At 40.7% G+C, this 25,953-nt stretch overlaps 1 protein-coding gene across 3 annotated transcripts in view; it reads left to right on the forward strand.

Moving 5' to 3' along the window:
* The window catches only part of PRKCD (protein kinase C delta), a 58,345-nt gene extending 32,875 nt beyond the window's left edge, over window positions 1–25,470 (forward strand). Inside the window, exons 3-18 of one of the 3 annotated variants that reach the window (XM_027886488.1) lie at window positions 3,471–3,670; window positions 4,932–4,992; window positions 13,047–13,203; window positions 13,887–13,918; window positions 14,611–14,696; window positions 15,021–15,150; window positions 15,761–15,861; window positions 16,613–16,709; window positions 17,853–17,983; window positions 18,616–18,789; window positions 19,328–19,419; window positions 20,290–20,352; window positions 22,451–22,589; window positions 23,423–23,611; window positions 23,862–23,990; window positions 24,859–25,470. In XM_027886488.1, coding sequence (XP_027742289.1) covers window positions 3,471–3,670; window positions 4,932–4,992; window positions 13,047–13,203; window positions 13,887–13,918; window positions 14,611–14,696; window positions 15,021–15,150; window positions 15,761–15,861; window positions 16,613–16,709; window positions 17,853–17,983; window positions 18,616–18,789; window positions 19,328–19,419; window positions 20,290–20,352; window positions 22,451–22,589; window positions 23,423–23,611; window positions 23,862–23,990; window positions 24,859–25,017 — 1,940 coding nt within the window. In that variant the 3' untranslated portion in view covers window positions 25,018–25,470. Of the gene's footprint in view, window positions 1–3,470; window positions 3,671–4,931; window positions 4,993–7,545; window positions 7,680–13,046; window positions 13,204–13,886; window positions 13,919–14,610; window positions 14,697–15,020; window positions 15,151–15,760; window positions 15,862–16,612; window positions 16,710–17,852; window positions 17,984–18,615; window positions 18,790–19,327; window positions 19,420–20,289; window positions 20,353–22,450; window positions 22,590–23,422; window positions 23,612–23,861; window positions 23,991–24,858 lie in introns of those variants that run through there. The other 2 variants (XM_027886490.1, XM_027886491.1) reach the window with 2 other exon arrangements.
* Window positions 25,471–25,953: the final 483 nt, after the last annotated feature.

Consider the following 25,953-nt stretch of genomic DNA (forward strand, 5'->3'; position numbering starts at 1 on the left):
TGTTTTGGGTTAGGCCGAGCAGTTTAATCCTGCAGTATGGCTCTAGGGCTTCACAAAACATCAAAGAATGCAGGAAAGGATGAATTTTCTTCTTCCTTACAGTGTGATTGGTCTTTCCCCTTATTTCTGAGGGTAAAAGCTGCATTTAAACTTTAAATACGAGGCATGGTGCCCTTTCCAAAAAGTGTTGTCATCAAGCGAATGTATTCAGCTCCAAAGAAGCAGTTTCCTGGTCTGTTGGGAGAACCTCTGAAGAAATGGTGTTGAAGGTATTGCAGCTGCCAAAATGTGTGGAGAGGTAAAAGTGATCAGCCATTTGCTTTTGAAAAGTAGAGTTGTGCCAACATTTCCCCTCTTTGCTTCCATGTGTCTTTGAGGCACTAAAAAATGGGGGAGGAGAGAGCAGTGAACCTTGGAGAAGTAACTGATTAGGGTAATCAGGAAAACAATGTGATGCTTCTGTTGTCAGTTTGACAAGATCTGGGATAGCTTTTTGTTGGACTTGCCTGCTGAAACGTGATCAAGGAAAAGCTTATTATTATCGTATAGGAAGAAGGAAATCATATTGCCTAATGATTAGGCATTAAGCCAATTTGCAAACACGTGACATGTTTTGGAGCCAGTAGTATTAACAGAGAAGCAAAGGAGGCCTGAACACAGGAGGGGTGGGAATAGTGTTCTTACAGGCTGTTCTTTGCTGAACTCTTAACTGTTCATTTGCAGGCCGGCAGTGTGAACCATGACAGATCTTGATTAGTGTGATTTTAATTGCAAGAGCAGCACGGCCAGGCTGGAGGTTGTTGCCAGTAATTCAGACGCCTTCTTTATGTTTTTCTGTAGGGCAAAAATTTATGTAGTGACTGATCAAAGCAGATCTTAATTGGGACATGGGAACAGAGAGAGTCCTGTGAACAGACTGAAATAGTTCTCTCCCCATCTAAGAATCTTACAAAGAGTATTACCAACTCTTCTACAAAGTGCTGCTGTTCCTGCAAACCCTGAATTATTGTCAGAGGTTCTACAAATAAGTGCAGTTTCTCCTGTTCTCAAGGCTGCCTCCTGAAGTGTGCCTTTTTGATGAAGGGGTCTGGCTTTAGCAAAGAAAAAAGGAGTCCAGTGTAAAAGCCTTGCTGTGCAGAGAGCCTACTTTTAATCTCCCCTTGCCTTCACTGTGCATCTCTAAATTCTGTTTTGTTTGAGCTCTCCCTGTGTATTTTCACCACAAACAGGGAGGTGATTGTCCCCCTGCTCTGGGCACTGGTGAGGCTGCGCCTCAAATCCTGGGTTCAGTTTTGGATCCCTCACAAGAAGAAAGACATCAAGGTGCTGGAGCAAGTCCAGAGAAGGGCCTGGAGCACAAGTCCTGTGAGGAGCAGCTGAGGGAACTGGTGGGGCTCAGCCTGGAGAAAAGGAGGGAACCTTCTTGCTTTCTGCAAGCCCCTTGACAGGAGGTTGTGGCCAGATGGGGGTCGGGCTCTTCTCCCAAGTAACAAGTGACAGGACAAGAAGAAATGGCCCCAAGTTGTGCCATAGAGCTTTAGATTGGACATCAGGGTAAATGTCTTCACCAAAAGGGTTGTCAAGCACTGGAACAGCCTGTCCAGGGAAGCAGTGGAATCACCATCCCTGGAGGGATTTAAAAAGACGGGCACATGTGGCACCGAGGGGCATGGGTTAGTGGTGACCTGGGCAGTGCTGGGGTAATGATAGGGCTTGATGATCTTAACACTCTTTTTCAGTCTTAACCATTCTGTGGTTCTGTGATAATATTTTCACATTTTTCCATGATTTGGGGCTCTGGAAGTAGGTTTGCACTATGAAGGATTTGAGTTTTTTCTGTCTGCAGAGTTTCCCAAATTCAAGAGAGAAGCTTTTGACTGAGGAGATGAGGAATGCTTTGCAAGTTTGCTTTGCAATGGAGGAGGTCCTCAGGTGGCCATTTCTAAGCATTTGGGAATGTCCTTTGGCAGGCAGCTCAGGTCTGCTGTCCAAGCTGTGATTTGCAGTGCTGCTGTTGGCAGGAACTCCCTAATAAAGCAGTACAAGGACACAGTTCCCTGCTCTCGTTTGCAGAGCTCAGCACAACTGAGTGGAGTTGTCCAGCGAGCTGTTAATGAATGAACACTGACTTTGCCTTGAGTTTCCAGGAAGATTTTAAAATATTAAGGATCCAGCAGACCAGCTTCTTGTGGAAGGGTCCAACTATTTAATCTGCTTTTCTACTGCCTTGCTATCATAACAACAAATGGATCATTCAGAGCTGGAAGGACACTTAAAAAGCTTTTTTATTGCAACAAATGATCTTGATAAATAGCAGAAATTGTGTAGAATGTAGAAAATTATATTCATTTACCTGCGCACAAATGGAGAAGAATTGGCCTGGCAGCAAATCACAGAGAAAAACTGGGAGGTGCCATTTGTGTGCCAAGGTCACAGGGAGGAGTTGGATGGGGTTGCTTGGAAGGCAACAGCATTTTGGATGTGTTGATGGGCCTAAGAGACCCAGATCTAGAAATGTGCTTGTTACAGATTGTGCAGTCACGGGCTGTTTTCTCTGCCTGAGGTAAGGACAGGAAGAAATTACCTTAATGGGTAGCAAGAGAGATTTGAAGCTGTGTATTAGAAGCATAGAATACTAGGCGTGAAATGACTTCCAAGGATCATCCACTCTAACCTTTGCTGGTGAAAAGAAAAAAAAAAAAAAACTATCTAACAAGGATAGTGAAGCACTGTAAAACTCCTAACAAAGGAGTCTGCTGAGAGATTCTTGTGGGAGATTGGGTAAAAAAAAAAAAAAAAAAAAAAGAAAAGAAAAAGAAAAATACTTTCTTGGATGTAATTTCATCTTTTTTCTTATTCCTTAATGACACAAGGACTGCATGTGCTAGAGAGGACAGATAAGGCCCTGAAATGTCCTTTAAAATGTAGCAGTCATGGTATAGACAGAGTACAATGTCAAGGAGAGTGACTTATCCCAACATTTCACTTGTATTCATAATGTGGAAGTAGATTAATGAAATGTGAAGCCTTTCATCTCTCAGACACTGGTTTCAATTTAAACTGGGTCAGTGTAAGGTGTATCTTAATTTATCTTTGAGCAGTAGGTATTCACTCTGATCAGACGACATGTCATGGAGATTTATACCAGAATGGAGCCATGAAATATTCCCTGTCCAGTTGTGACTGCCTAAACCAGCTTCTGAAATTCCTCAGTGGGGTTTGTACCTCCTGGTCTCTGGCTGCATGTTAACACCTTCACTGCCTCTGCATGTCTGTCAGGGTGAGATTTGCCTTCCAAGTCATGAACATTTGAACTGAATATTTAAACTTCATCCCAACCACAGTAAAAGAAGTAGTAAGTCTGCTTTTAGTATCAGTACAAGTATTCTCTCTTTTATTTTGTTAAGAACTAGATCTACATTATTTGATTTTACCATTTCTGTCCTTTTTGGGGTTATTTTGGCTTTCAGAGAGAGGAAAAACTCTGGTTCAGAGGAAACCCACCATGTATCCCGAATGGAAATCGACGTTTGATGCGCACATTTACGAGGGACGGGTGATCCAGATTGTGCTGATGAAAGCGGCAGAAGAGCCGCTGTCTGAGGTGACTGTGGGTGTGTCGGTCCTGGCAGAGCGGTGCAAGAAAGGCAATGGCAAAGCAGAATTCTGGGTAAGGGCAGAGGTTAATTCCTCAAAATTTCTTTCAAGCTGAATGAATGCCACATATGCCTTTTAAACTTGAAGGGGCTTAGATTTTCCTTGGTCAGTTGGATCTCACTGGTTTGTATTCACCTGTTACACTTGGGTTTGGTTTTTTTTTCCACACCTTAACTTGAATTCTGAGACAAGAATAATTATTCAGAAGAACAAAAACTACTAGTGGTCAGTTTTAGCCAATTCAGTGGCCTGAAATCCTCTGCTTATTATCCACAGAGCAGGTGCCACATAGACATCATCAGTGTTAAACTTGCTTTATACAACCTGTCATGGCTTGGACAGACTGTCATGGCCAGCAAGGAGATGTTTGTTCAATTGGCATGGCCTGTAAGGTTATTTTTGTGTGTGGAGAGGCAGCCCAGCAGTAGTAGCTGTAACTGAGGTCTTTGCCTTCTGGGAACTTTGTTGGGCAGATGTTTTGAGTGCCAGACATTGCCTTAAAGATGAAAATTTAGTCATTATCCCAGTAGGATGATGGAATTTATGGGGATATGTTTGTGGGTGTATCTAATCTAATTGTGGTTTGATTTTATTTGGGGATTGCTTTTTTTCTTCCAAAGTTGTATTTAGTGTAACCCAGGGATACTTTGCTCTGGGCTGCAGATTGAATCACTCTTTCATGCTTAATGGTTTCTTATCTTTTTTAAAGGCAGCATTTTAAGAATTAGTGGCTACTTTCTGAGCACAGGAACTGACCTCAGCTACTGGCTTAAAAGACACTTTCTATTGGTTTTGCTGGTCTGTAGAATTTGCCACAGAAACCACGTGTAATGGTCTGAGGGGAAAAGGAAAACAAATTTTGATGATACCACTTTTTTTTCATTACAGGCAACAGCATTTGATATCACTATGGTTTGCACTGTCTACAAACATATAAAGGATTGTATAGGCTTTTTCTTTTAAACCTGGGTTCCTGTGCAGATTGAGTTTACTAATATTAAAAACAGAAGCCAACAAACTTCTTTGTAGAAAGGGGAGAGGGACATGCACAAACAATGTGAACTCTGACTGTGCTGAACTCTTGGGTAGACATCAAAGCAATACACACCAGTAAAAGCAAGAGAATAAAAGCCCCTGACTCAGCTGCAACAGTGAGATATGGAAGAGGATTGTAATCAAACATTATTGAATACTCTACTTTGAGTCCCCAGAAAGAGCTGTTTAAATTCCTAAGAGATTCACTCACTTCACTGTTGGCATCTTTCTTTCCACAGCTTGACCTGCAACCTCAGGGGAAGGTGCTGATGGCTGTGCAGTATTTTTTGGAAGATGCAGGTAATGTGAACTGTTTATTTTCAGTCAGTTATGTGAAAAAAGGTATAACTTTTACAGTCCTTTTGCAGAAAACAGGATGTAGCTCAAAAAAAAATACCACCTGGTGTACTGAGTAGAACTTTCTGATGTTATTAATTTGTTTTCTAGGGGTTTCTTTGTTATGTGTTAGGCAACACATGTATCCACATAACATGTGTTGTCATGAAACCATTATTGCTTGGAATAATATTATAATATAACTGCTCTGCCATATTAGTCTATCAGTCTTACAAGGTTTATTACCATGTGTTTATAAATAATAAATGGAGAGAGTAAGCAGGAAGTTTTGAAGGATTGGTGGTTTTTTCCCCCACAGATACACACAGGGAGCACAGTTTTGCTCTCACAGAACAAGTTAATTGTGAAGGTACCATATATTTTTTGCACCATATGGGCAATCTGTATAGCAGATACTAGAAAAGCTACTAAAGAGAGGATGTGATGTACAGTACGTGACATTGCAGAGTTGACATTTTATCTCTGTGATAGCAAAAAATCTCCAACCTATATGCTTGTTATTTTGTCTCTGAAAAGTGGACTCTTTAAAGCAGAATTTAAAAAAAAAAAAAAAAAGAAAGGAACTTTTAAGAGTCATTAGGTAAGAGTGTTTCTCTGAAGACCCAAAGCTCTCTGTTTATGCTGCAGGAATACTCTGGTTTGCATTCAGACTGCTGTGGGCCATTACATTAAAACACCTAAATCTTGGTCTTTGTCATGATTTCCTGTGCAAGGCTGATTCAGAAGGCAGTGGTATTATGAGAATCTTATCAATTTAATGACACATACAGAAATCAAATTCTCTTGGAAACATGAAAGTTTCTCAAGCAAACCTCTACAAACTCAGTTTCTGTATTCTCAGTTGCTTATTTGATGAAGCTGAAATGTGTTTCCTGCTCTCCACATAGACATGAGGAAAAATAGAGATGGCATAAGTGTAAACCTTCCATAATTTATTATTAGCTGTTAGTAGGAAGGTAATATACGCTTGTGCTGTAAGCATAAAAATAATTGTACTCACTAATCAAAATCATTTAAAAATAGATGCAGTGTTCTTGCAGTTCTTCTCATTGCCTTTATTAGGGATTGCAGATGGTTGTGGATGAAGCCTGAATACCAAACAGATCATTAGTTCATGCAATCATACTTTAATTGGCAAGTTAATATTCAGATGTTATTGCACTTTTTCAATCTTTACTTTGCAACAACTTCCTATTTACCTTCTACTTTATATAAAATTAGTCACTGATACCTTTTTGGCAACTAAACCACAAAGGTGGTGGAAAACTGCCTTTCAAGACATTTCAGTACATTTATACATCTACATTTTGTGGAGGAAAGTTACTCAATCTGATACTTGATGTGAACACTGCAAATATCAAGACATTTGAACATACTACTACTCCTTAAAATTATAAACCTCCCTCATGTTACTGCTAAATAGGCAAACATTGATTTTTGGCTTATCACTGCACTGCTGTAAATATTTCCTCTAGTTAAATTTGCAGTTATCAGTATTAGATGAGAGAGGTTTGTTAGTGCATTACAAGGCTGTTTGTGTTAACCTCCATTCTTGACATTGCCAAAACTCTTAGTTAATAGTTGAAAGCTCAGAGACACTTCACATTCCTTCCTATACAGATACCAGTTTGTTCTCTCTCTGACCTGCTTTTCCATACAGAACAGTTGCTGAGTTTCTAAAATACTAAAAAAGGCTTGTTCTGAAACTGGTATTCCAGTTGTTCCCTAGTTCATTCGAGGGTATTGCTACCATTAGTATCTTTGAGTTATAGGAGCTACCTTTTGTTTGAAAATCTCCAAGCACTTTGCAAAAGTCACTAATTCTTTCTGTGGCTTGTTTTACAAACTAAAGCTGCTGTTTTTCAAGCCTTCATCTTGAGTAGCAAAACACCTTGCCATCTTTAGAGAAAACTGCTTTCCTCTGCTTCGAAGGTACAGAGCATGTTGTTGCTCCATTAACAGGTATATTATTAGAGAAGAAAAAGCATGGAATCATGGTATTAAAATTTCCTCCATGATAGGCTACATTGAGACTCTTCATTCGTATATTGTTTTTTCAGACTGGGGCCTGGCCAGTTAATTTAGGGCTATGTATGAAAAGTCTTCCCAGTCTTAGAGGTCTTTTTGCTTTCTAGACCCTGCAAAATGGGGACTGCAGAGCCTTGACTTAGAACTGTCAAAGAAGTTTTTTTGTCTTCTGTCTTGTGATTTGAATATAACCTTGTGCTGGAAATTTGAAAGCTTTTTCTTCTGGTATGTGAAACGTGAGAACAAAGGTGTTGACCTCAATTTTAATTTCAGAACACTGTTTTCCTTCTGTCCCTCCTTCTCTAGTTGTAGTATTGAAACTAGGTTATAATTCTCTAAAGCAGCTTTAGTTTTAATAGGTGGGAGTTGCAATACATTTACTGCTTTGCTTGATCTTTGTTTATTCAAATGTAGTTAATGACCTTATCCAGTAAGAAAACCCAGGACCTCACTCTGCTGAGTGTCTTGTGCAGTGTTAGCAGCTTTGGAAGTGTGCTTCGTGTCTTGGGTTCAGTTTCTGAATTGCTGTTTTGCTGGCTTTAGCTTCCTGCAGAAAGGGTTAGTGAGTTCCTTCCTTAAAATGCCACTAGAAGTACCAGAAGGTGAGTAATTTGTGTGTGAACTTTTGATATCTCAAGTGTCTGACTTATGGGAGAGGAACATGAACCGTAGATTTTGAATGTTTTTCTCTCTGTGTCGAGATGAATGTTGGGGATTTCAGAATTTTTCTGAGTTACCTTTGAAAAATAAGAGGGTAAATAACAGATTTGCTGTCACAGTGTGCATATTGTCTAAATTAGGATCTGAAGGAAGGTTCCCTATGGACGAGGTGCATTGTAGAAGGATTGTCACATTATTAGTGTGTAATTGCGATGAGGGCTGAAAAGCCCTCTTATAATTGAACATGGGGATGTTGGTATGATTTAATTATTTAACTGAGAAAATACTATTTCTAGAAATTTGGCAGATGTGGTGGTCCTTCAGTGGCACCCAGAATCTGCTTTAACCTGCTCCTTGAAGTGTGATGGCATGAATTTAATGAAAACATCTTCTGGCTTTGTTTTCTGATTTTCTTTAAGAAAATGAGACATTTGCAGATGTAGTGATTTCATAAACACCAAGTTGGAGGTGTTTGTGGTTGGTAAGGTAGATAACATGCCGTGTGGAGCAGAGAAAATTTGATATAGTTCAGTTTGACTTAGATGCTGTATGTCTAGAGGTTAGTTTTACTGTGCCTTTGTAATTTGAAAAAGAACAAAAGAGAACTTATTTTCTAGTTTATTCCCTGGTTTACCACAACAAATGAGACAGCAGGTATCTCTGCAGAAGGGTTACATAAAGCACTTACTGAAGTGTAAAATAAGAAGCGCTCTGTGCGCTGAGCACAGCCCGCGTTCGCACAGCAGCTCTGAGCGGGTGTGAGCGCTACAAAGCCTGCAGTGTGTGGGGTTTTTATTCCTGGATTGAAAGGCAGGGCTTGTTAAAACTCTAGTGTTTTGGTTTTAGCACTTTTCTAGAAGACCATTGGCGTCATTAATGCGTCTGAAAGGCCAGTAGAGCAGAGACACCCTAAGGCAGCCGCAGAGCAGCCCCTCAGTGCTCTGTGAGTGTCAGTCGGGACAGCGGGAGGTGCTGGCTCAGCTGCCAGGCAGGACATTTAATTGTTCAGCCCAGGATGGACAGGGCTTTGAGCAGCCTGCTCTGGTGGAAGGTGTCCCTGCCCATGGCAGGGAGGTGGTACTAGGTGGTCTTGATGGTCCCTTCCAGCCCCAACCATTCTGGGATCCTCTTCACAGAGGGGCTGGCAAGAAGCCCATGTCCCACGGGTGTCCCAGCCCTGCAGAGCAGAGTGTCACTTATTTGTGGTGTATCTTACAGTGGAAATGTGCACACGGTCACATGCAGCACACACACCTTTTCAGAACGTGCTGCTAAGAGTTTGTAGCACTTTTTTTAACTATTTGAGCTAAAGTTTGTTGTATAACTGCTTGGGGGCAAGATAGGTAATTTATGTGCCAGCCTTCAGACACAGTAGTATTGCCTCTACAATAGCAAATTATAGGTATTTCTACTTTAACATCAGCAGTGTAAAATCCAAAAGTACTGAGAATGAAGGAGAAAATTTTGTTTTGTTAAAAAAAAAAAAGGCAAATTTATATTAATACTCTGTAAATGAAATGTTGTGATGATCACAGAGACCAAAATGATTTAACATAGCAAGTTCATGTCACAGAATTGTACGCTTTTGGGAAACTTTTATTTCTGCAAATGTTTTCTGGGGTTTTTTTGGGTTTGGTTGGTAATTTGTTTGTTGGGATTTTTAACAGATCTTTAAAGCAATCCTCTCCACGATCAGGTTAAAGAGCAGTTTTCCTCTGAGACAGTTCATGCTAGGAAAGTCGTCTTTGTGAGGAACAAACTTTCCCTTTTAATGATTGCTCTATGAGATTAATGTTTTTCTTGACCTGAAGGTGCACTTAAATTTCAAACTTTCAAACAAAGCCAAATGCAAGACTGTAGAACAACAGAAGGAGACAGACACTGAGCAGAAATGGTGGGTTTGCAATTTATGATACAGTGTCAGGCAAATCTCAACCTGAGCCATCAGTTAGCTCATAGAACGCTTTGCCTGTCCCTGTTTGAAGTGAGGTCCCAGTTCCCAGTCTCTGGCAGTAGCACTGTTATCTTTCCTCTGTTCTCAAGCAGCACCGTGAAATGAACAGGTTAAAATGAAAAATGAACTCTGAAGATGGTAAATATTTTTTTCAGTTCTTTCTTCTGAAAAAAAAACTACTGGGGTTATTCTGAGGTTGTTTTCTTTTGTCCCTGGACTTTTGAGGTTCAGTTGAGACAGTTTGACATCTCACCTTGAGATTTATTCCAGTTCAGCAGAGCCCTGGCAATACTGCTTTAGTAAATGTTTTCCAGGCAGTGGGTTGGGTGTTGTGTTCGTGGTGTGAGGGCTGTGAAATGTTCAGCAGGACTGCTCCTGCAGTTAAATAGTGAATACAGTGGCCTGTTTACAGCATGTCTGGAGAGCTGCACTGTCAATTCGCAGCCGGGCTTAATGGTTTCTTAATGAATATACAGCATGGAGGAGTTCTGGGGGGCTTTTGTCAGATCAGCTGCAGGTTTTGAGAAGGGACCTTGAAATACATGAACGTGTCAGTGACAAATATTAACCACAGCTCTCAATAGAGGAAATAGATTATGTTTAATGGTGTGTGCTGGGTCCAAAATGATTCATTTCAAGTCCAGGCCATAGAGGTCACTTGTATTCTAGTTGCTGATTCAGCTGGTTTGTACATGACTCTTTCTGATCATGTGCTGGTTCATGACACCCATTTTATCTGTGGGAATCCTGACTTGCTTGGAGAGGGAAGCAAAGTTTTTCCCTTTGTGTTTCTCTCTCCCCCCCATCTCCACCCTGCATGCATACAGTTGCTGTGATAGTTACTTCCCTGCAATTGTTAATTGTCTCTGCATCTTTGAAATTAAGCCTTTATTCCCCAGTTGAGTCCATGGTTGACTGAACTGCTTAAAACTTTTCTGGAGCAATACACGTTAAAGGTAATTTGCACTTTAAAGATAACTTGTTAAACATGCCCATAGTAAATTGGAATGAGCTACATTATCATTTCATAACCACCTCAGCTTCAGGTACACTTGACTTACAGATGCTCTCTAAACCTCTCAGCTGCTTCTGAACCAAAATACAAAAATGTCTTCAGCTATACTTGGATATGTTAGTTAGTTTTGGCAAAGGTATTTAATAAGGCAGCTGGTTGTGAAGCCTGTGTGATCTCATGTGCAGATTTTGAAGTGCTGCTGTGCTCAAGGATACCTCCTTGTAAAGTATGTTTAGGAAAGTGTGCAAAGAGGAAAAACAAAAAAAAGAGGGAAAAATCCGAAGTGATTTATTTATTAATTGCACTCTCAAAAAACAAACAAACAAACACAAAAAATTAAAACAAAACAAAAACCCAAACCAAAGCAAAAAAAAACCCACCAGTGTCACATATTTTTCTTATATTTGGTATCAGTGCACCAGGCAGGGAGGAAACACCACTGTTTCCCTTATCTTGATCAAGTTTCATCAGAGACTTTTGCACACAGTATTGGCAATTGCTCCAAGCATTTTAGCATTTTAACCATGTCCAGTTCACCTGTAAGTTCCTCACTAAACACTTGGTTTACTTGTGTTATGGACTTCAGGGAGGCTTTTGTCTGGTAATCTGCTCCCATCACAGGTGATCTCCCCAGAATAAGTGCCATAAAGCAAAACGTCTCTCTCTGTTCTGTTGCTGTTACTGATTAAATCTTCCTTACAAAGACATCTTTTTCATGCAGCAAACAATATGAAGCATTGCTGACTCTCAACCACTCTGTTTTCCTTGCACACACACTTCGGTGTGTGGTTTCCCTGAAGCATTTGAGGAGCAGTGGGTGAGGTTTGTAGTATTTGCTCAGCAGGATTAAACAAAGAGATAGTACTGTTTGCAGACTTCCACAAGCTGAAGTGGAGCAGCTGATGAGCGTTTTTGTTGGGTGAACTCAGTAGCCTGTTTGAAGAACAAAAATGAATCCTGTTCCTGCGGGGGCAGAGGTAACTCAGGGTCATGCTCAGTGCCAGGGTGTCACAGTGCACACTCTGAGCTCCTTTCAGAGGGTGTCAGGATGGGTTTTTCTCTGAACCAGGTTGCCAGTTTCTCAGAAAAGTGCATTAATACCTGGTAGCAAAGCTCGGAGACCTTCCCTGAACTATGTTTTCACTAATATGCTTAATCTTCCCTTAATCTCTGAGCTGATGTTGTCCTTTCTTTCCTAAGACAGTACATGCTGTCTGGCTGCTGCTGGCTGACAGATTGGTTTAGGACACTCGGAATGGTGTCAAATGATGGATTGTATTCCAGGGTCAGAGGTCCAATGAAATAGCAGTGGTGGCAGCCAGCTAATAAAATGACAAGAACCAAGTGCAACCAGCAACAAGAAAGCCAGAGCTCCTGGGTAACTTCCTAGTAAGCTCAGGCACTGCAGTGTGACTTGGCAAAGGAAACAACTCTGCTTCTATCAGTACACAAAGCAAGGCTCCCACTGATTTTGATAACAGGCAGCAATGCAATGGAGCAGATTAAGAAAACTTTTGTATTGACAATGGGAAAAATGTTCTTCTGGCTTTTTTCTTACTCTGTTGCTGTGGAAATTCCCAGCCTGCAAATGGCAAGGTCCTGTTGCCCTGAGCTTTGCTACTCTTGTGGCAAACCATGTCCACGCTTCTTCCAGACTGGGACACACAAGTTACTGACCAGAGCTGACGAAGTCAGTGATTGATCAGTTCCTTGTTGCCAGTTCAAGCCTTTATCTTTTCCTGATGGATAGAATAGTTCCTCAACAGCTCCTCTCATGTCCTAAGGTTACATCCCCAGTTACCCAGTCTGTCTTGATACACTCTCATGGGATTACCTTTGTTACAAACTCGTATTATTCTTAAAATGTACAATTAAGGCTTTATAGTCTGAGTTTGTGTCTCAGTCTTAAAGCCACAAATACTCATTTTTGTAAAAGAAACTCAGAAACTTCCTTGGAAATGGATGGAAATAACTATAACCTGTAATGAAGGACCTGCATGAGCCAGTTGGACTTGGAGCCCGAGACTTTGTTTGTCCTTTTATTTCTTGGCTTACTACTGCTTAATTACTGCTTTTCCCCCTCAGCTCATCTGCTGAAGGCTTTTCCTGCATAGGCAGGAGCTGGGAAGTGCTTGCAGACAGGTACAGGGAGACACCTTAGGAAGCAGTGTGTGCATGTGTTCCACCCTTGCTGGGCTGCAAGTCAGCAGGATGCAGGTGTCAAATTAACAGAAACACAATTCTGAAACCAAAAAACCAACTGAATGTTTGGGAGAAGCAAATATTCATCTTTGTAAGGTCTTTAAGTATTAAAAGTGTGTCTTCTTGTCTCCCCCTTAGACTGCAAACAGTCAATGAAGGAAAATGAGGGCACAGTAACTATTAACAGGAGAGGAGCCATCAAACAGGCCAAAATCCACTACATCAAAAATCATGAGTTTATTGCCACCTTCTTTGGACAACCTACATTTTGCTCTGTCTGCAAAGACTTCGTATGGTAAGAAGGAAAAATTAAGTTTCTTCCACCCCCAAATAACTTCCGAATTCACTTCAGGTACATCGAGACAAAACATGACACGTAAATTCATGTGTGTTTGGAAACTGAAATGATATATTTACTAAGAGCATTTTTATACCTAAGAACTATAGTTGTCTCTTTCACATTAAAAAACAGAACTTAAATATTTTTGCCACTGAAGTGATTGACAAAAATTCCATCAGCATCAAGTGAGATCTGGCCAATAATCAACAGCAGCTCTGTCACAAGAGAATGGGGTGGGTGGATCTGAGAAAAATAATGCTCAAACTTTGAGCTGTGAAGTGGCTGATGGCAGAGTAAAGACCCATAAGGGGCCACAAGTTGGATCCCTTTCATAGCAAAGCTGTTTTCATCCCAAGGCAGAGCAGGAAGATTTCCCATGTGATTGAAATCTTGTCATTTCTGGGTTCCCCTCTCAATTTGCTGGTCTATCAAAACACAGTACCTTACCCTCTAAACCTTGCTTTCTGAAGACAGAGGATTCTGATTAGCAGAACTTGGACTGGTTTATTAATAGGAAAAGTATTCCCATAGACAAATTGGTTGTCACAGTAAAAATAATAATAATTTTTAAAAAATCCTGTCTTTTATTCCTGTAAATGTATGGGGTTTTATTTCCTTCTTTAACATTTGTTTTTCAGGGGACTCAACAAGCAGGGATACAAATGTAGGCGTAAGTGGATTTTTTTTTTTTTTTACATTTTTCTTCTACTGTTTTCTTCTACTGATTCTGAAGATCTAATAGTTACTTAAAAAAAAATCTTCTGTAAATATGCATAGCCCAGTGCATCATCACCATAGGTGGTAGTAGTAGATGTTAAATATCAGTTTTGCACAATAATTGAAGGAATATAGTTGAGATTCCTACCTGGGTTTTTAGTATCAAGACTTAGACTCAGCTATTCTCAGAAGTGTTTAATGCTGTGGAAAAGTTGCACTCATTTATGACAGCAGCTTTTGTGAAAATTTTTCTAAAATTAAGTACAACTATGAAGGGTTTTTTACAGCTGAATTGAAAAGCTCTTTTGACTGAGCATAGATCTCTGTGCATTATTCCAAACAGAGAGGAGATATCAAAGGGTAAAACTCAAAAGCATGATATTATTCTTCTGTTATCAAATGCTGATAGCATTGCCTAAGGGAGGCTGATTTAGTTTAGAAGTAAAGTTTATGATTAAAAAAAAATGTGGGGTGTGGGGGAATCAGCTCAAAAAAGATCATCATCTTGATGGAAAAGAAATTTTGGGGAGTTGTGGTATGATGGAAAGGTGTGTATTTTTCACATTCTACTATGAAATGCAAGCACCTCATCCCATGTATTTATTATCTGAAGGAGTCCTTTTTTTTCTTGTGCATGTCTTGAAGAATGCAATGCTGCTATTCATAAGAAATGTATTGATAAAATCATCGGGAGGTGCACTGGTACTGCAGCCAACAGCAGGGACACAATGGTAAGAGCTGGAACAATATACTTATACCGTAATTATGTAATTAAACACTCCTGAACTAACAAAAACCTTGTATGGAAACTGCCAGCTCCAAATGGGAGATGCTTGGCTGTACAACCCAAGGAACTGTCTCCTCAGGAAGTGGACAAAGTTTCCAAAGCCCCGCGAGCAGTTGGGGGGTATTTGATGGGCAGATCCTTTCCCTGCTAGATGAGGGATGTAAGACTGATATAAAATTGTTGTAGGCTTGTAATATCCGAGCAGTTTTCTGTCAGAAGCTGGTCCTGCTCTGGGCAGTGCCTCACCCCTCCCTCTCCCTGTGCTCAGTTTCAGAAGGAAAGGTTCAACATTGACATGCCTCATCGCTTCAGAGTTTACAACTACATGAGCCCGACCTTCTGTGACCACTGTGGCAGCCTGCTCTGGGGGCTGGTCAAGCAAGGGCTCAAATGTGAAGGTGAGGAGGAGGAGGGGAAGGCAGCTGGGACCTTTCCCAGGGTTCCACCCCCAGGGCTACACACCGGGCATTTGTGGGTGTGTTGTGTAGGATGGGATTCGTCTCATCCGTGCGGGTTGAAAAGGCTTCTGTACTCGAGACAGACAAAGAGGCACTGGGCTCATGTGGCAGCTCAGCCAAGGTGAGCTGCTGCTGATGGAGTCAGGGAACACACTGTGGAGGTGTAACCTTGTGTATAATCAAAATTACTACTCTGGGAAGAGCTGAAATTCAGTGGTTCCGACTCAAGGTAGCGCCTAAAAGTGCATGGAAAGCGTTTACTGTAAATACTGCTTTTATAATTCTCCCACAGAAGGCAGGATGAACCTTATTGTAACAGATTCTGAGATTAAAATAATGGTGATAGGAGGTTTTTTCCTTGTGAACAATTTTTATATTTCCACTGTGTGGAAGATAAGATAAAAACTGCAATTTTGTTAACAATGACAGGCTCGTGTCCAGCCTGGTCTTACAACAAGGTTTCTGAACTGCTCAGAGAAACAGCCTTTTTGTTCTAATGTCAGACAATGTCTTCCTGATGCTTGTATAACCAACTTTACATTTCTTTTAGAATGTGGGATGAATGTGCATCATAAATGCCAGAAGAAGGTGGCAAACCTGTGTGGAATAAACCAGAAGTTGCTAGCTGAAGCTTTAAATCAAGTTAGCCAGGTATGCTTTATTGCCATTTCAGGTAATTCCTTGTTTTCAGAGCATCTTGGGGTTTTCACATCATCTTTTCTGTATTACTTTTATAGGGAACTGAGTTTGGAATGGAGGAAATGCAAACAGCTTTCTCCTTTTAATTTTATATATATAGAAATTACAAAGATATCAATAGCCTAAAATGGGAATGGAGGGGAGGAGGATCCCACCTAAAGAATTTTTTAAAAGGTGTGTGATTTCCCAGTTCTGTGGTGCCAAGATTATCCTCACCTTATCTGTTTAACTGATTAAACAGTGGCATCATAATACTGAAGTCTGGTTTTACATGTTTCAACTTTAAAATTCCACTTGAATGATAAAATTAAATGAATAAAGAGGAATATACCAGATACTACCAATTTTTATTAATCTTATATTACATACACACAGACAGAGAAAACTCCTCTGGAATTAACACTGACCCCATAGCTTACATTTCTCATCTCCTGCTGCAGCTCGACTGTCTTTTGTGGCTGACTTCTGGCTTGCAGATAAAGATTCAGACACAAGTCCTGAAATAAAACAGGAAAATATATCACAAAAGCCAACAGTGCTTCCTCTGAGCTGTGTGTTCCTAAGCTTTCACTGGATATTTACTTTGAAAACAGAGAGAGCTGTTGCGCCAGCTCTTTCATGACCCAGAAAACCTCAATCTTTTCCTTACTAAAATTCCTTACTAAATTTCCTTACTGAAATTTCAAATGTTCCTTCTCCTCAGAAATCTACACGAAGGTCCGATTCGGGGTCTGTAGAAAGTGTTGGTATTTATCAAGATTTTGATAAGAAACATAAAGCTCCAGGAGGAGATACAACAGGTAAGGAAAGTGAAAATGTGTCTGTATGGCCATTTACCTACCAGACAATTTAAGTAGTTATTTATTTTTGCCTTGTGTTAGACAATCTTTTTCAATAAGCACTGTTAAAAAAAAAAGGCATGTATTTCTTTTTACTATCTCCTGGCCACACAAAATTCTTACATAACTTTTGACAAACACCTGGAACCCCATCTGGGTTCAGAGTAAAGTTTCGTTTGGTGTTTGTTTTTGCACTATTGCTAAAGACTTCAAGCATTGTATAAGCTTATTTTCATTACTGCTGACCTATGATAATTTATGCAAAATTAAATGCAACAGTAAAAGTAATGTTTTACCAGATGGAAATGCCCAGACTCAGTAAGAGATAACATGTGGGTCTGGCGTGTACAGGATTTTATATATTCATCCATACATTGAATTAATTCAGTTCAAATACCCACTAAAAAAAAATTTTTATATTACTTAGCATACTTGTTTTGTTTTGCCAGACCAGAGCGAAAAAACCCAAAACCTCTTGCCAAGTACATCAGGGTGCAGCTGCTGTTACTGCTGCCTGGGTTGTCCCGAATGCTGGGCAGTTACAGGGCATGCACGGGATCATCTTATGATTAACATCAGTGTCTTGTTAGTGACCCAACAGATCTATGCAGCAGAGGGCAGAAAAAAAGTTATTAATTTTAGGATATAATCAGGATTAAACTGTATGATCGTGCTCCTTAGCCAGCACTGGGCATAAATCAGATCTCTTTATGTGGACAGGCTGAGAGACTGTCCTGTTCTGCTCAGGGAAGATAAATAAATAGTTTGTTTACAAGCAGTCCTTGTAAAGTATCTTTTTCTCCAAATTATGTTCTACATTTTAGTCGCAGGGAAAAGTTAAGGGTCTTGATTTTTATAATACCCAAGTATTGCTTAAACCCAGCATCAGAAACAATCACAGGTTCCATTCAGATCCAGATCGAGTACCCTCGAGTAATTTAAACTTGGCTATAAACCACAGGAGCTGACCCTTGTGTTTAGGTTCACCAGTATTCCAACAGCAGATGCACTGAAATACTGTGCCAGTACCTAATTCCTATCGAGGGATATGAGTCATGCAGTGTTTCTGCATACACTGAACTTAGACCTCCCTGTTTTGATCAGCAGATAACAGCGAGTACGATAAGCTCTGGGAGGGAAGCACAGCCAAGACAGCGTCACGAGCTGCAAGGAGAAAATTCAACATAGACAGCTTTGTCTTCCACAAAGTACTAGGCAAGGGAAGCTTTGGAAAGGTATGTAACAAACTTGGAGAGCTTAAGGCGTCTGCCTTGCTTGATCTCTGCAATGTGACGGGCTATTTCCATTAACCAGCAAGGTCTTACACCTCCTTGGGTCGATAATCTTCTAACAGAATGGTATAGAGACATCTTTGTCAGAGACACTAAAAACTCATCCCCTGGATCCTGTCTAAACTCAAGTGTGGTTCATAATGCACAGCACTTTGGTGGTTGTTTAGTATCGAGGCAGAGGAATTGCCCTTTATGCACGACGGTGCAAATGGATATTTTAGGTTCATGCCCTCTACAGAAACAGTCTCATAATGTCCCAGTGCAGGGGCAGGGGGATATTTGGGAGAGCAGTATGTTCTTCATGGGCCCTGTCCACTGCTCTCTGTGAAACTACAGCCCTGGGGAAGGAACAGGCTTTACGTGGCTGCTGTTTATACACTCACAAGACACTGACAGAACAACCGCTGTCTCCTCATCTCTGCCCAGCAGCTTCACACTCCCAAATCTCCCTTATCTTTCCCATTTAAATGTATTTTTTGAATTGTCATTGCACCTGCTATGACTTTCCCTGACTGATACCATCAGTAGGAAGTCTTTCCTACCCATGCTGTAACATCATCCTTTATCTTTTGTAGGTTCTGCTTGCTGAGCTGAAAGGGAAGAACGAATACTTTGCTATCAAAGCCCTGAAAAAAGATGTGGTGCTAATTGATGATGATGTGGAATGTACCATGGTGGAAAAGCGGGTCCTCGCACTTGCATGGGAAAATCCATTTCTCACACATCTGTACTGCACGTTTCAGACAAAGGTAAGAAAAAGCCCAGTGGTGACAGCAACACAACAGATCAAGCCTTTTAATGGATGCTGTTATCTGCAGTCAAGTGAAAGTGGTGCAAGAATTAGGCTTCCTTTTCTTGTGCTCTGTGGAATGGGCCTTGTGGAAAGTAAATATGAGTAGGACCAAACATATGTGGATGAGGACAGAATGAGATCAGAAAAATATCTATGCAGTCTGAAATAAGAGGCAGTTTAATTTAAATCCTTGATCCAAACTTTCCCCTAATGAGGGGAGAAAAGATGACTGTCACAGGTAAAAAAGTCAGTAAGTCTGTTTAAATGTGTATTTTTATTAAGCCTAGAAACCCACAGAATACAAGATTAGTTATTTATCTTCACAAGCCCAGGCCACTCAACTCTGTAGGAGCTTTCCAGACTCTCAGGGTGTGCATGAAACAGGAAAATCCTTCAGCAGAGGAGGCTGCTTGGTCCCCCGTAGGCACATTCTACTTCATTTGTGGTTGGGACAGCATCAGTAATTGTTTCATTCCCTGGTTATTTGCAAACAGGATCATCTGTTCTTTGTTATGGAGTTCCTGAATGGGGGAGACCTGATGTTCCACATACAAGACAAGGGGCGTTTTGATCTCTACAGAGCAACGTAAGTCCACAACCCTTCATTCCCCATCTCCATGAAGGATTTTAGTCTCTGGGTTTACTGCTGCTAGTTTTGTGCCCCTTACTTGCCCTGGCATTTCAATGGCTGATGATTGGAAAGGCATTTCCAGGCACTGGGTTAATACAATGAAGAAGTTCACTGAATCATCTGTGGAGTTAGGCCTTCTTAATTTACATAGTGTGATGTTTTACTTTGTGGGATGCTTGTACCTAGAGGTGCAAAACAGACTGCAACATCAGCCAGCAGGTGAAAAGAAAAAGGTACAGCCTCAGTGTCCTTTGGAACAGTATTTTGATGAAAAAAAATGGAAAAATAATCAGTTTTTAGATTATTGTTATGATAAGTTGTCATGATAGCACAGGACCACCTGTACCTTTCACAAGATACTAATAAAATGGGTGCTTTGTTCAGCAAGTGCAGTTGTGTCAGTCACCTATGGCTGAAGATTTCAGTTCTGGCGATCCTTAAAAGATGCAAAAATATTTTATTATTGTTACTTTATCTGTCATTTTTAGTTTAAGGTCAATTTCTATTTCTCTCACCCCAAGCCATGAGAGTTTTAATTGTAATATTGAGAGGAGAAAAGGGACAGTGTTCTCTCAGGGAAGTGGAATGAAGTGTTATGGCAAGTTGCAGTCGTGTCCCCTCTGCTGTTTGGTATTGGACACTGCCGATGTTTGGTGAAGGGATTCACCTGCAGCTTTACAGCATCTGGCTACATAAACTGGGATTTAAAGGCTTGTACAGTGCTTCTCACTCCATGAAGAGATGCTTAGAGCAATATTTTGGCTATCTCTCTGCATGGCTATGTTTAAACTGAGCAAGGATTAAAAGATGTTTTGATCTTTTCAGGTTTTACGGAGCTGAAATTCTATGTGGGCTCCAGTTCCTTCACAGCAAAGGCATTATTTATAGGTGAGTACCAGCCAGCTCCAGGGTGGAACCTGGAGTTTGTCTCAGCACTTTGTGCATCTCTGAGTTCCTGATTGATGTAACAAGCACAAGCTGCCTGTCAGTGATCTGATGTAGTTCCAAGGCCATTCACATGCTTGACATGAATCTCTGTTTGTGTGGGTTTTTTCTTTGGCAACTAGAGTGATGGAATGATATTTGTGTCACACAAAAGCAGTTCTGTTTCAGTTGTTTTTAAGGACTGCCTTCAAATCATAAGTCTGTTTAGTTTGGAGGTGAGGGAGAGGGTCCTTGAGGCTCATCAATCTCCACTGGCAAACCACTGAGGTGAAAGTTGCCTGGTTTTGCCTTCTGTTGAAACCACAACATTGATGCTTCTGTCACACCAGGTTGCAGCAGCAGAGGCCAGACCCTGATCCACTGCTTCTGACTATATATTCCCACTCTACAAGAAATCAGAAGCTTATTTTAATGTAGTTTTCCTCTCCGTTTCAGCCCTTTCACCACACCCCTCAACTTGAAAGCACTTGTTTGGTAACTGCTTGCTAAGACATCTCTCACCTGTATAATAAACAGGTGCAAAGAATGATGTGTGTGTTCTTCAGAGCCTTACACAAGGCCTTAGGTAAACATGGCCCAAATATCTGCTATTGTCCATCTCCCTCTATAGAAATAGGAAACATCTGTTGGAGCATCCATCCTTCAGAGCGATTTTCTGAAATTAGAGTCTAGTTAAAAAGCATTTGTAAAGGAGAGGAACCTTACAGGAATCCTTGGTGAAGAAAGACAATTCTTAAAAGCACATCTGCCTCTCAGAGAAGACAGCCATAATCCAGGAAAGTACTTAACGTTCCCAGCTCTATTCCCACAGCGTCCTGCAGGTTTTTAAACAGGAAAGGATCAAACTGTTGTCAGCAGCATGAAATCCTTCCATCCCAGATTTTTTTAAAGCATTTTTAGGCTTGCTGTTAAATTTCCCTACATTAAATTAGACTGTTCCTGGGGGGAATTTCACGGTATGAAATATTTTCAGAGAAATGGTTCTGCTTCCAACAAGACACCAGCAAACCCAGTGGTACTGGGTTTTTACCATCTCAAATGGGATGTTCACCAGTATAACCCCAGAACCTGACTCAGAGCAATTTTAAGTAGGTGTTACATGTAAGTGCACATCATGCAAAAGATTTTAGGACTTGTTGTAGCTGGGTAAGTGCAGTGCCCTAAGTTACTGTGAGGATTCCCCATCTCAAATATATTCAGCTTGCTCAGATGAGCAGCAGCTGGCTGTCCCAACATGGAAGGATTTATGGTGCATTGCATTAGATCAGGAGCTCTTGGTTTGAGCTGCAGCTCACACTGATAAATGTGACTAGCTGATACTGGGAAATTCAGCTACCCAGAGAAAAGACTGCCCTGTTCTTATGTAAAACTGTCTGCTCTATTTGAGTCCTCCTGAGGACTGCACAGTTTTCTTTCAGCCTGCCCTACTTGGTATGTGCATTTGCAGCCAGATGGACAAAAAAATGCATCATGGTCAAAGGGAGGGAATGTAGCTTTTGGAAACTGCTGGGAAAAAGCTCATACTTGATTGAGTAGTGTTATTCTGAAAAAAAAAGGCATGAATAGGACACTTCACAGGCCGTGGCCACAACACATGAGCTGGTGCTGTAACCAGGAACAAGTCACAGGTAGTGTTAAGAGCTGGGCAGGCTTCAAACAATCACATTCCTGCCAAAGGCGCTCAGAATCCAACACAATCCTTCTTTTGAGCTCCAGAGCTGGTGCAGCAGTGCTGTGTCAGCTGCTGGGGCATTAACTCACACCGCCTTCCAGAAGCAACAGAAGCACTGGCTGTGCTTTTAGATCTGAAAGCAAATGTGGAGGATTATAAGGTCACACTCTCTGTATGCACCTCAGCCTCTTATTTTGTCTGACAAGAGAATTCTTCCCTTGCCTCCAAAGCACAAATGTATGGATTGTGTTGACGGATGATTATTTTCCTGGAAAAGCTTCTGTTATGCTGTAGGGAGGTGTTTATCAGTGCATCTGAATACAAAAATGACTCCCTTAAAACACAACTCTTTTTAAACGCTTTTTGCAGAGACCTAAAACTGGACAACGTGATGCTTGATAAAGAAGGCCACATCAAAATAGCCGACTTTGGAATGTGCAAAGAAAATGTTGTTGGTGAGAACAAAGCGAGCACTTTCTGTGGAACCCCAGACTACATCGCTCCCGAGGTCAGTAAGGCACAGCCACACACCACTGGGATGGATTTAATGCTCTGATGTCAGAAATGGCTGCTGTGATTAATCATCTCTTTGTACACTAATAGTTCAGAAAAGTCAAAGTCTCATTAGCAGAGAGAAAAAAAAATTATACCTGAGTTTTTATAGAAAGTACTTGAAATTTCTGAATATTCCATAACTGCAAGTTTAAAAACATGGTTTTAAAAAGTTAAAATGCTCAGTTTTGTAAGAGCTGGGGTCTTTTTTGTAGCCAGCACACACAGAGGGCTCCCACAGAATGAATCCACATATGTGCACTGTAGATGGAAAACAGACTAGTGCCCCTGCAAACAAGTAGAATTAAAACAAAGGCAGCTTCTAAGGGGAATCTCATCGAGTTAAATTCCCTGTGTTAATTTTTTTTTTTTTTTTAAATCTCATTTGCAAAGTAGCCCAACTAAGGTATTGGGTTTTAAAGCTATAAATTATGTCAAAGCTTGTCTTGTAGTAAGTTACTTTTCATCGTCACTTGCTTCTCCCTTCACCTTGTAAGACAGTAGAGAAGATGTTTTCCAAGTATATTGTTATTTAAAGTTAATGGAGAAAACTTCTGAATGAGAGCAAAGACCTGTCCACAGAGCTGGCCACATTCCCACAAACAGCAGCCAAGGATAAAACCGCAGATGTGCATCAGTGTCCACAGTTTCTCAGAGAGATGGATTTCTCTTCTTCCCCTAAATGCTCTAGTTATTATTTATGATTCTCTCTTAAAATGCCTCTCCTGTTTTTTGGGATATACTGCTTCCTTTTCTTAATTGCTTGTATCTCTTGCTCTGCGGAACAAGATCCTGCAGGGTTTGCGGTACACGTTCTCTGTGGACTGGTGGTCATTTGGGGTCCTGCTGTATGAGATGCTGATTGGCCAGTCCCCTTTCCACGGGGATGACGAGGATGAACTGTTTGAGTCCATCCGAGTGGACACCCCTCACTACCCACGCTGGATTACCAAGGAATCAAAGGACATATTAGAAAAGGTAAGGCTGATGATCAACAGGGGGGTCCCAGTACTGCCTCTGTCCAAGGAGAGGCAAATCCAGGCTTTGGAAAGGAGCTGTTTCTCAGCAAGCAAATTGCCTTTACCAAGGAAAAGCCAGGTCAGATGAATTACTAATGATCTGTTTACTGTCAGCAACCTCAGTTCTTTCAGCAGCATACCTGTTTTTCTTCCACTTCCACGTACCTTTTGAGCAGATGGAAGGCTTTACCGGGTGTCTTCTCTTGCAGCTCTTTGAAAGGGATCCAGCAAAACGACTTGGGGTCACTGGGAATATCAGAGACCACCCTTTCTTCAAAACAATCAACTGGACAGCGCTAGAGAAGAGGGAGGTGGACCCTCCTTTCAAGCCAAAAGTGGTACGTGAGTTGTTCTTTGTTCTGTGGCAAACAGCAGCTTCAGGGGAAGGGGGGACTTCTGTAACCTGCTCCAAGTATCCCACTGCCATTGTCCCCTCACATTTTACAAATGAGGAAGTGTGTATCTGAAACCCCCTTGTTCTTGCATGGTTCACTTATAAAATGGTGCACTGTATTGCTTTGACTGCCCAGAAATCTTCCTGTTAAGACTGTCCTCCTGTGTGCTCTCAGGGAGCTCCTTCCTGAATAAAATCTCCAGGAAAATCAACAGATAATTCTCCTCTCTGTTAGAAATGTTCGTAGTTCCTTGTGGTTTCCTTTTCTGCAATGCCACCTGGGAGAAGCACCAGTAGCTTGAGGCTACTGTAATGGAGTAATCTTTAGTAATGTCAATTTTTATGAAACACACACACACAAATATTTTATCCACACACAAAGCAGCTGATATAGGATACTGCCCTTTTTTTTTTTTTTTTTTTTGAGTAAGTACAGCCTGTAAAATGCTCACAGGAATTTAAACATTTTGGTTAATGGCAAGAAATATTTGGCTTACATATAAGTAAATGCTGCATTGCTATTGCCAATAGATAATATTTGGGTAATTGTGCAGCATTATCACAAATCCATGTGGTTCTTTCCAAAGCAACCTGGTGCTATTTGGGGTTTTTTTGTTTGTTTGCTTTCATCTACTAATAAGCAATCACCCAGTTATAATTTTAGTCTTGTTAAAATAGGCTAAAATGAGATTTTTTTTTTTTTTCTCTAAAGCAAGGGAAGAAGGGAGGGAGCTCAACCTTTTGTGTTTAAGTAATTTGTTCTGGAATAAATTAAAAAGCTTGTCTCAAACCATCTTTCCTCTCTAACACAGAAATCAGCAAGTGACTACAACAACTTTGACAGAGAATTTCTGAGCGAGAAGCCAAAACTGTCCTACAGTGACAAAAACCTGATTGAGTCCATGGATCAATCTGCATTTGATGGATTTTCTTTTATTAACCCTAAATTTGAACAGATCTTGAACAAGTAAGTCTCTGAACAGTTGGACTTCAAAGCAGGGTTACACATTACAAACCCACACGCCCAAGTGTTAATGCATTCCAATGACGTTGTCGATACTTCAGAATAATACACGGTAGTGTGATGAATTATGTCCCACTCCTGATTTATTGGCAGTGTTTTTATGCATGGTTGGGTTTAAGGTATGTGAATCATGTGCATTATTTTCTCAGTTTGGGAAAATGTAAATTCTGTTTGGTACTTGAATGTAGTTATGTTATATATATATATATATATATGTGCTGTATATTTTGCTCGAGAGAAGACATTGGGGAACAGAAGATGTCTTTTTAAAATGTGTTTGAGCCCTTGGTTCTTTTATTTGTCTTCAATTAAAAGAAAGTTTAATGTAACTTTCATTCATGACTCTATGATTTTTAACAATATACAATTAAACTCCAGTTGTCTTTAAACTACAGTGGAACAAAAATAATACTTTGTAAGCCCTGGTTGCTTTCCTAAAATATTTATGCTGGTTTTTATGTGAATTAACTAATGAAGAATCAGGCAAAAGCAGAGATTCCTAGTGTAACAGCAGCTGCTGTGGGAAACGGCTCTGTGCTGCTTTTGAAGAATAAATGCTACACATTTATTCCAAGGCAGTCCAAGCAGGCAACAGAGGCCTAAGCATCCCAGAAGTGCCCCATCCTGCCTGGGAATGGGGGGTTTTGCCATTAAATGCCAATTCCTATTAGCACAATGAGGCACCATGATCAGAGCAGCTGATCCTTGTAGGACAAAATTGCCAGGTAATGACTGTGTGGAGCTCTTGAGTTACTTGCCTGCTCTGCCTGAGAGAAATTATCCTGCTTTACTGCCAAACACAATATCCAGTTTTATTTGCTTGTTTGTAACACAGCAGCTGTGCCTCCTACTTGCTGTTAAGGGCACAAAACTAATCCTGCTT

This window comes from Empidonax traillii, unplaced genomic scaffold, assembly GCF_003031625.1.
Source record: "Empidonax traillii isolate 1590-97213 ecotype Southwest subspecies unplaced genomic scaffold, ASM303162v1 scaffold187:size1931383, whole genome shotgun sequence".
In the NCBI taxonomy this organism is placed as follows: Eukaryota; Metazoa; Chordata; class Aves; order Passeriformes; family Tyrannidae; genus Empidonax; species Empidonax traillii.